At 36.1% G+C, this 11,405-nt stretch overlaps 1 protein-coding gene across 1 annotated transcript in view; it reads left to right on the forward strand.

Moving 5' to 3' along the window:
* The window catches only part of cpe (carboxypeptidase E), a 38,284-nt gene extending 33,995 nt beyond the window's left edge, over window positions 1-4,289 (forward strand). Inside the window, exons 6-9 of the mRNA XM_059002648.1 lie at window positions 1,486-1,625; window positions 2,153-2,252; window positions 2,785-2,903; window positions 3,632-4,289. Of these exons, the coding sequence (XP_058858631.1) occupies window positions 1,486-1,625; window positions 2,153-2,252; window positions 2,785-2,903; window positions 3,632-3,730 (458 nt within the window). The 3' untranslated portion in view covers window positions 3,731-4,289. The remainder of the gene's footprint in view (window positions 1-1,485; window positions 1,626-2,152; window positions 2,253-2,784; window positions 2,904-3,631) is intronic.
* The last annotated feature ends 7,116 nt before the right edge of the window (window positions 4,290-11,405 follow it).

Raw genomic sequence — 11,405 nt, forward strand, 5'->3', positions numbered from 1 at the left:
TTATTTCAATGAGCTGTAAGGGTACCAACAAATTTGAGCACGTCTGTACATGGTGAACATGCATCTGACGTACTAGAACTGAAAGCTGTCCTTGCAGATACTCTTTACCTACAGGCTGTTAATTACAACACTGTTTCACAAGCTATTGTAAACTTTGATGTTGATTTTAATGTCAGTGCATTTATCTTTGTATTTAATATTTAAAAAAATAATAATAACGTGTACACATAATTTATAAAATAGTTGTGTGCGATTTTCACAGGGCCTTAAAGATAACACCACTCAACATGAGACCATTAGCACTGTTACAGCCGCGGTTATACTCCTACCTAAAACCGCCTCCAGCAGTCATTATGATGGTTACATTTTAAACAACATCAGTATTAAAATGAAAGACAAACTATCGGATACAACTCAAAAGTTTTATTCAAGCACATCATATCAAACATCTGCACAGCCGAAACGCTGTATTTAAATAAACATAAAAGGGTTTATTTTTCTAACTTAATACATATAAAGCACTACTTCAAAAAATGAATAACTATAATATTATGAACATTTTCAAAGAAACGAGTGTGTAAACAAGTATATGTACATAGAAAACTGTAAAAACTAAAGTAGTTTTTAATTTAAAATGAAAGTTACATGTTTTCTCTTGCGTGTGTTACTGATGCAGCACAGAATCCAGGTTGAGCTGCAGCAGCCCACTGCTTTGCAGTTTTTTTATCAAAATGCGTAAGCCTAAGCGCTGTGGCTAGATTCAAGGTGAAATCTCTCCTACTGATATTTCCCCCGGTGCATTCCTTTTACAAAACGAAATAATTGCTCTACTGGCTGCCAGGTCCAGTAGAGCTAACAACAGGCTTGTATATAAAAATAAAGTAGAATATTCAAGGTTATATTCAAAATAAAAAAGCATGTATTGTAAAAGGCAGTTAAAATGAGTGCTCGGGCGATTCTAGGTGGGTGGGATTATAACTTCCTTATTTTCGTAATCCTGCCTTTAAAATGCCATTAGGGTATTTAATACATGTATTTAGGAAAAATCATAAACGGACAAGCGCATAACTTTCAGACATGCAGAGTAATTTAAATTTTAAAACCTCAAACTGTAAAAAATGACTGATGTGGCAGTTCTAGTATTAAACTAATGTTGTGTATACCTACATATAGATAGAGATATATACTATGAAAAAAAACTGAATTAAAATGCCTTTTTACCTGCACATTATTAAAAGATCAATATGCATCTGTTCATACCTTATTTAGTTTACAAAGCTGTAGCAAATGCTGTTAAGCAGTAATGGTCTGTATAATTTTCAGGAGACTGCTGTAGACTTTAGTTTACCTGATTACAGAGTTTTACAGAGTATCCATAGCAGAATGCTAATGTTGGCAGTAGACGAGTATTTGGAAGCAGGGTATTCAAGCTTGTAATGTAATTGAAATCGAGAGGTTGGAACTTGTGCTTCTTTTCTTGTTCAGGAATGCAGGACTTCAACTACCTGAGCAGCAACTGTTTTGAGATTACAGTGGAGTTGAGCTGTGCCAAATTCCCAGCTGAAGATACTCTGAAGAGCTATTGGGACCAAAACAAGAACTCCCTTGTCAATTATATTGAGCAGGCAAGAGTTTGGTGACACTAAGTTATTTAATAAGACACAACTGTTTTATCCGTATAGAAAAAATTAGGCCAGGATACTAGGGTAGGTTACAGATATTACTTTTGTTCTTGAAAGTAGAAGCATCCCATTCTTAATGTCCAAATAGCCTTCTCATACTAAAGACAGCTAAAAAATGTTTCTGTGTTTCACATCCATCTGTTTGTTTGTAATGCATGCTCTTGACTATACATATTTTAAAATCCTGTTGGCTTGTATTATCCAGATAGCTGAATTGTGGTGGATTTAGGACAACTAAGCATGAACAGTCATCCTATTGCATAAAACACATAAAACAAAGAGTACACTAAACATACTTGACTAGTAAATTGGGGTACTATTTATAATAAATAATGTATGTGAACCCACTGCAAAGTGTTGGGGTGACTGTAAATAATGAAATGTTTTTTTTTTTATGATATGGGTATCTGTGTATACAAATGAGTAGCTTACTAGAAGGCAGTTCTAATGCAATTATTTTCTTCCCTCAGATCCATCGAGGAGTAAAAGGGTTTGTCAGAGACCTGCAGGGAATCCCCATTTCCAATACTAGCATATCTGTGGAGGGATTAAACCATGACATCACTTCAGGTGCCTAAATCACAAATTGCATTGTTTCCAGATCTCTAAAAATAACATTGTGTCATGAAAATCAGGAAAGACTGCAGCTGCAGGAAAGAAATTACCTGAAGTCTTCATTTTTCGTACACTAAATATGCCCATTGTGTTAAGGGAAAACTATTGGGTGTACCGTATAGTAGACTATTAAAACAGACTGTGTGGTCTCAACAACTTGTTCATTGCTGCCACCTGGAGGTCAAGTAAAGACAGACATTATTAAAAAAATGTCAAAACATGTTATGTTACAGAACAGTTTCAATTTATTTTATTTTATAGAGAAGTCCTGACACTAGTTCTGTATGGAAAGTGGTATTTATGTTTTTTTTTTTTTTTAATGCCATTACAGTGTATGCTAAATACATATATGTGTTATTTATAAAACATATGGATAGGTGCTATGTTAGTCACAATAAACCTTTCAATCAACGTGCAGCAGTGGTTGCAGGTAATTTTGTTTTTATAATTTACCTTATGTTGATACTCGCCTTGTTTTTCATTACAGCAAAGGATGGTGATTACTGGAGGATTCTGGCTCCTGGTAACTATAAAATATCTGCCACTGCCCCAGGCTACCTCACTGTGATTAAAAAAGTGGCAGTTCCTTATAGCCCAGCAGTAAGGGTAAGCAATGACTTTGTAAACAACTGGAATAACATCCATCGCTTCCTCTTTGCAGTGAACTACTTCCTTGTTTATTCAGTTGAAAGCCTGTGAAGTTTAAAATAATAATTGACAGTTTCTGTTCACCTGTCTCTGTTTGCCCTAGCCTGTCTGTATTTACATTTATTTAAATTATCCCCATGAAAATTACCCAACCATTTTAATTTCCACACACTATTGACCCAACTAACATAATAGTATGTAATACTATTTTACTATAGAAAGTGTGTGTATATTTGAGTCATCTCATGGTTGATTTTATGTATTCACAGAAATGTATATGTGTTTAGTAAAGTTTTCCCTAGTAAATATCGGGGTGGGTGGACAGAAAAGCAGCTCACCTGCTATTATTCACTGTGAATGTAAAGTTGATGAACTTTACCTTTATTGGTACTACATTACTGTGTTATAAAAATACAGGTTTGTATTGTTCTAAATAAAAGTAATTTATTACATACAAAAATATCTACAAAATATGAAGTCATAACTTTTCTTGACATAGATCAGTATTTTCTTGTTTGGGCCAGATTTTGTGCTAAAACTGGTAAAACCCAGATTTTTTTTCAGTTGAAACAGGCTGTAATTCATCATAATTCACAATCTTCAGTGGCAGAGCAAGGTTACCCGGCAGACGAGGAAAGTAACCTAAATGTCATTGAGGAATCTGATGTTTTTCTTTGTTCCATTAGGTGGATTTTGAGTTGGAGTCTCTGACTGAGCGAAAGGAAGAGGAAAAGGAAGAGTTAATGGAATGGTGGAAAATGATGTCGCAGACTTTGAATTTCTAAACCTACATCATACACGTCATAAAAAAGCTATTATAATAAGCCTGTGTAAAACGTGCAGCATCTGTGTTTTAGCTCTGTTCTGTAAAATCAGTGTTTTCCGTTTGATTGCAAAAGTATATATAATACTGTAACGGCATTAAGATGGACTGCGTGTATTAGTCATTGGTAACAACTCAACCATTGGCCTTCGCGCTGATCTGTATTTCAGGGAACAATGCATGGAGTTCATCTTATTGTAATAATTATTTCTATGTGGATTTTTTTCTGTATATGTTAAGTACTTCAATAAGTATGAATCCAAATAAAAAAAAATAATAATATGTGACTAAACATTAGGACACTGTGTTGTAAGGAATGTGAGACTTTTCTTTTTTGTCAAAGAATATTTATTAAGTAAACCTTGAATCCTAAACTGATATTTAATTGTAAGGATAACTGTATTCATGTCACATTCGTGTCCTGTGTATTACATAACTTAAAATATTTTAAGTTTGCTATTTACAAAGCTATTTCTGTAAACTCATTCACAACCAAAAAGAAAATATAATACTGCTATAAAGCCTGAAGCAAGTGTCTTTTGTGTTCCTCTGGTGAGTTTTATTTTGCTTTTAAGAGATATGAAACACAAACAACAATGCTGTTAGTTATTTTTTATATAGTTTATTATCTCATGAACTCTGCTATAAAGGTGCACAGTGTTATCTTTACTTTCTGATTTCTACTGCTGGACACAACCAGACAGTGTGATACACTGCATCACCACATAGCAAAACTATACTTACCTCTGCAACTTTAGAAAATAAGGTCCAAAAACAGCAACTGTTTAACTTTCTAAAGCATATTTTAATATAAACATAATGATGCATGATTATCAGATGTTTTCCACACACCATTGTGGAGCTTCTGTAGCTGCAATCTCAAAAAAAAAAGAAACTGCATTTTCTTAGATTTCTTATCTAGTTTGTATTGCAATAAAAATGACATGATAAACCTTGAGAATAACAACATTAACAGACTCATTACCTGACTTGTGAGGAAAGTAGTACATAAATAAAAGCTACTTACATTGTGACTGAAAGCCAGTTTTTTGTTTTTTTTTTGGTTTTTTATAAAAAGTATGCCACTTAATGAAAATATAATTAAGTTACATTATGTTTAATATAATGAAACTTTTTTCAGATATGTTAAATCTATCTGCTATGCCTAATAGCACAGGCAGAACTATGTATTATCCTTCAGGATGTGTATCAATGGGTCAGTTTCTATTGTATCTTGTGACATTAACATGTTTAATGGCCACATAAATGCTTTGTTTTCTTTATATTAGATCACTGATCCTAATTAATCAGTTATAATCAAGGAATGCAAGTTTATGTCACAATAAACTACACTGATTAAAACATAAATTAACTTTGATTAAAACTTAAATGCACTTGCTTATGATTTATTAATTGCTTTTACTGTCGTTAAGCAAGCATGTATTTATAAGCCCCACTGTGCACTTTGGAACTTCACACCATGATATATTTAAGCTGTTATTTCACCTACAATTACTGCGTGGTATTGTTTGATATGCAGTCACCGCTATTCTATCACTGCTACAATGTTTGCAGTAGACGGTGTCTTTTTCTAGTCTTAATATTTATTAAAAACCCTTGTTCACAATGGTGTCCACTGGGCAGCAGTTTTTGTTGTAGACAAAGACTTTTCTCCAACACATCTCAAGAGGTTTTAGCATACTTATTATAAGTGTAACATTTCTGAAGTCAACTGTCCAATTGCTATTTGACCAGTTGACTAGTCATGATGAGGGCACTAGCTAAAACATTTGGCTGAATCACTTAGGGCCGGACCAAGTCAAAGTTAGCACTTGGCGAACGAGGACGTGAAAGTATTCGTGATAATAAAACACAAGAGAAATTCCAAGTGAAATCTCGCGGAACCAAAACAACCCCTTTTCGCCCTTCAAAAAGCAGCAATCACTTGTTGACTACAACATCCTGATATTTCCACAAAAAAAAAGTACATGCCTCAAGACACTCCACTGACCTCATATTGAACACTTGCACACCAGGCCTGGTGTGTGTGTGTGTGGGGGGGGGGGGGGGGGCATCCACATTTTTAGGACGGGCTCATTTTGGAAATAAAAATCAATTGGCTCGTATTCTTAATATTTTATTTAACTGTAATGACAATAAACAAACAAATAAATAAATAAATCATATGACAGTGCAATATTATGAACTATCCACACAGCACGAATTACTAGAGCTCTTTCTGGAAAAGTTATTTTTCTTTTAAATTATTATTACCGCATTAGCAACAACCGGGGGTCTGAGCAACAATACTTAGTTGAAACGAATACAATCATACAGTGGGCAGGCCCTCTACAGAGATTGCAATAAACAGATTCCCACACACACCACATTACAGTAAAGTAACGAATGTACATATAATGCTTACTTTCAACTGCCTATTCAATACTGAACATAAAAAGCAGACGCTCGTGTAAACAATCCAACAAGGCGGCCCTACGAAGGGGTTTCCAAACACCAGAAGCAACTAGACATTTTTTTTATTATTATTATTATTATTATTATTATTATTATTATTATTATTATTATTATGCTTTATTAATGATTTCTCATAGATATTTTTTATTTAAGCGATAGTGCCCGTCGATGATGGCTCTACGTGTGATATTAGTTGACCGTGAAGGGAGTTATGCGTCCGGAGCCATCATCGAGAGGGCACTATCTCTATTAGAAAATTATTTGACCATTGTTTTCTTTAAAAAAAACAAAAAAAAAACACCTTAAAACATAAATTTACCCGAACATTTTTTTAAAATAAAAAACAAGGATGACTGTGGCAGAATGGGTATGTGTGTTTGTAGCGGTGGTGGGTAATTAAAGGGTTAATTCACTGGCACTTGAAAAACATGTGAATGTGCTGGAGGGTTTAATTGATTAAGTGGGCGTAAATAGCTGCACAAGTGTGTACAGTGCCTTGCATAAGTATTCACCCCCCTTGGACTTTTCCACATTTTGTAGTGTTACAACCTGGAATTAAAATGGATTTAATTGGGATTTTTACCATTTGATTTACATAACATACTTAACACTTTGAAGGTCCAAAATATTTTTTATTATGACACAAAAGTTAATTAAACAAAAAAAAGACATTTGTTGGTTGCATAAGTATTCACCCCCCTGAGTCAATACTTGGTAGAAGCACCTTTGGCAGCAATTACAGCTGTGAGTCTTTTTGGGTAAGTCTCTACCAGTTTTGCACATCTGGATCCTGCAATTTTTGCTCATTCTTCTTGGCAAAATTGCTCAAGCTCTGTCAAGTTGGATGGGGACCGTTGGCGAACAGCAATTTTCAAGTCTTGCCACAGATTCTCAATCGGATTGAGGTCTGGGCTTTGACTGGGCCATTCTAAGACATTCAGGTTCTTGTTTTTAAACCACTCCAGTGTATCTTTGGCTGTGTGTTTAGGGTCATTGTCCTGCTGGAATGTGGACCTCCGCCCCAGTCCCAGATCTCTTGCAGACTGAAACAGGTTCTCCTCTAGAATTTCCCTGTATTTGGCTCCATCCATCTTGCCCTCAATCCTGACCAGTTTCCCAGTCCCTGCCGATGAAAAGCATCCCCATAACATGATGCTGCCACCACCATGCTTCACCGTGGGGATGGTGTTCTCAGGTTGATGAGCAGTGTTGCCTTTGTGCCACACATAGCTTTTTGCGCGGTTTCTCCCATCTCAGCTGTGGATCTCTCCAGCTCCTTCAGAGTTACCACTGGCCTCTTGGTTGCTTCTTTGACTAATGCCCTCCTTATTTGGTCACTGAGTTTTGGTGGACAGCCTTCTCTAGGCAGAGTCGCGGTTGTGCCATATTCTTTCCATTTTTTAATAATGGATTTAACGGTGCTCCGGGGAATGTTCAAAGTTTGGGATATTTTTTATAACCCAACCCTGATTGGTGCTTCTCCAGAACTTTATCCCAGACTTGTTTTACATAAGAACATAAGAAAGTTTACAAACGAGAGGAGGCCATTCAGCCCATCTTGCTCGTTTGGTTGTTAGTAGCTTATTGATCCCAGAATCTCATCAAGCAGCTTCTTGAAGGATCCCAGGGTGTCAGTTTCAACAACATTACTGGGGAGTTGGTTCCAGACCCTCACAATTCTCTGTGTAAAAAAGTGCCTTCTATTTTCTGTACTGAATGCCCCTTTGTCTAATCTCCATTTATGACCCCTGGTCCTTGTTTCTTTTTTCAGGTCAAAGAAGTCCCCTGGGTCGACATTGTCTATACCTTTTAGGATTTTGAATGTTTAAATCAGATCGCCGCGTAGTCTTCTTTGTTCAAGACTGAATAGATTCAATTCTTTTAGCCTGTCTGCATACGACATGCCTTTTAAACCCGGGATAATTCTGGTTGCTCTTCTTTGCACTCTTTCTAGAGCAGCAATATCCTTTTTGTAACGAGGTGACCAGAACTGAACACAATATTCTAGGTGAGGTCTTACTAATGCATTGTAGAGTTTTAACATTACTTCCCTTGATTTAAATTCAACACTTCTCACAATATATCCGAGCATCTTGCTAGCCTTTTTTATAGCTTCCCCACATTGTCTAGATGAAGACATTTCTGAGTCAACATAAACTCCTAGGTCTTTTTCTAGTTCCCTTCTTCAATTTCACTATCTCCCATATGATATTTATAATGCACATTTTTATTGCCCGCATGCAATACTTTACACTTTTCTCTATTAAATTTCATTTGCCATGTGTCTGCCCAATTCTGAATGCTGTCTAGATCATTTTGAATGACCTTTGCTGCTTCAACAGTGTTTGCCACTCCTCCTATTTTTGTGTCGTCTGCAAATTTAACGAGTTTGCTTACTATACCAGAATCTAAATCATTAATGTAGATTAGGAATAGCAGAGGACCTAATACTGATCCCTGTGGTACACCACTGGTTACCTCACTCCATTTTGAGGTTTCTCCTCTAATCAGTACTTTCTGTTTTCTACCTGTTAACCACTCCCTAATCCATGTGCATGCATTTCCTTGAATCCCTACTGCGTTCAGTTTGAGAATTAATCTTTGATGCGGGACTTTGTCAAAAGCTTTCTGGAAATCTAAATAGACCATGTCGTATGCTTTGCAGTTATCCATTTTCAATGTTGCATCCTCAAAAAAGTCAAGTAGGTTAGTTAGACATGATCTCCCTTTCCTAAAACCATGCTGGCTGTCTCCCAGGATATTGTTACCATATAGGTAATTTTCCATTTTGGATCTTATTATAGTTTCCATAAGTTTATGTATAATAGAAGTCAGGCTTATTGGTCTGTAGTTACCTGGTTCGGTTTTGTCTCCCTTTTTGTGGATCGGTATTACGTTTGCTATTTTCCAGTCTGTCGGTACAACCCCTGTGTCAAGAGACTGTTGCATGATCTTGGTTAGCGGTTTGTAAATAACTTCTTTCATTTCTTTGAGTACTATTGGGAGGATCTCATCTGGCCCAGGGGATTTGTTTATTTTAAGAGCTCCTAGTCCCTTTAACACGTCTGCTTCTGTTATGCTAAAGTTATTTAAAATTGGATAGGAACAGGTCGACATGTGGGGCATGTTGTCCGTGTCCTCCTTTGTAAAAACCTGTGAAAAGTAATCATTTAATATATTTACTATTTTTTTTTCTTCATCGATGATTTTGCCATTTGTGTCTCTTAGACATTTAACCTCCTCTTTGAATGTTCTCTTGCTGTTATAATATTGGAAAAACATTTTGGAATTGGTTTTAGCCCCCTTAGCAGTATTGATTTCTATCTCTCTCTTGGTCTTTCTAACTTCCTTTTTGACTTGTGTTTGCAGTTCCAAGTACTCTTTCTGTGTACTTTGTTTTTGGTCCCTTTTAAACGCTCTGTAAAGTGTCTTTTTTTGCTGAATATTTTTTTTTAATTGATCTATTAAACCATTTTGGCCATTTTGTTTTAGATTTAGATTTGTCTACTTTTGGGATGTAATTGTTTTGTGCCTCTAGTACTACATTTTTAAAAAACAGCCATCCTTTTTCTGTGGATGTTTTCTCTATTTTACTCCAATCTACTTCTGTTAGTCTCTGTTTCATACCTTCATAGTTTGCTTTTCTAAAATTGTAAACCTTAACTTTAGTCATTACTTTTGGGGTTTTAAAAAATATTTCAAATGAGACCATGTTGTGGTCTGAGTTTGCCAATGGCTCACTGACCTCTGTCTTCATTATTTGAAAAGACTAAGTCAAGGCATGCCTCCCCTCTAGTCGGTGCCTTGACAAATTGCGTTAGGAAGCAGTCATTTGTCATTTCCACCATTTCAATTTCATCCTTCGTGCCCCCCATCGGGTTTTCCCATTTTATACAGGGGAAGTTGAAATCCCCCATTAGTATGGCTTCCCTTTTCTACACGCATTTCGAATGTCATTGTACAACAGATTATTTTGCTCAGCGCCTGAATTTGGCGGTCTATAGCATGCTCCTATTATTATGCCCTTTGAATTTGTGTCCATTATTCTGACCCATATTGATTCTGCATTGTTTTCTTTGTCCTGATTTAACACCTGGGCTTGAAGACTATTTCTTATGTATAGCGCTACCCCTCCGCCTCTTCTGTCCTGCCTGTCTTTTCTATATTTTGTGTACCCACTAATATTATATTCGTCTCCATCAATCTCAGACAACCAAGTGTCTGTAACACCTATCACATCGTAGTTACTTGTTAGTGCAGTAGCTTCAAGTTCTAACATTTTGTTTCTGAGACTTCTAGCATTAAGATAAGCTCCTTGGTCTTCATGATGCTGTTTGTTTAGATATGCTCTCTAACAAACTCTGGGCCTTCCAAAAACAGATGTATTTAATCTGAGATCATGTGACACTTTAATTGCATACAGGTGGACTCCATTCAACTAATTATGTGACTTCTGAAGGCAATTGGTTGCACCAGAGCTTTTTTAGGGGTGTCACAGCAAAGGAGGTGAATACTTATGCAATCAAGACTTTTCAGTTTTTTATTTGTAAATAATTTTGAAAAATATGTAGATTTTTTCCCCCACTTCGACATTATGTACTATTTTGGGTAGATCAGTGACAAAAAATCCTACTTAAATCCATTTTAATTCCATGTTGTAACACTACAAAATGTGGAAAAGTCCAAGGGGGGTGAATACTTATGCAAGGCACTGTATATAAGGGAGCACTGAGAGCACAGGTTTAGTTGGTGTTAGGATTCTGGAGAGTGTAGGTCTCTGATCCTGTGTGTAGTGCTTTTTCTTTGTTAAAGTGTGTGAGAGATCTGTTTTTGTTCAAACTGTTTATTTTGTTGTGTTTGTTTTGTTTAATAAATACGCGCCGTAGAGCTTTCACCTGCCGTCTGTCTCCGAGTCTCCCTACCTTGCCGCCTGACAGCCCTTCCACTCGTGTCATCCTGTGACAGGCATACATATAAAGAGAAAAAACGATGCATTTTTAATAAGTAAGTCGATTTTAATGTTTTAGTACAATCTCTCATTAAACACAACTCTAAAATGCCTCCTAACTCACCATGTTTCTACCTTCAGCCAAATCCTTTCTCTTCTGAATCTACATATGAATGGAGCAATATTACAGAACTGTCCGCGTCTCGCTTTGTTG

The sequence above is a fragment of the Acipenser ruthenus genome, chromosome 2 (genome assembly GCF_902713425.1).
Source record: "Acipenser ruthenus chromosome 2, fAciRut3.2 maternal haplotype, whole genome shotgun sequence".
In the NCBI taxonomy this organism is placed as follows: Eukaryota; Metazoa; Chordata; class Actinopteri; order Acipenseriformes; family Acipenseridae; genus Acipenser; species Acipenser ruthenus.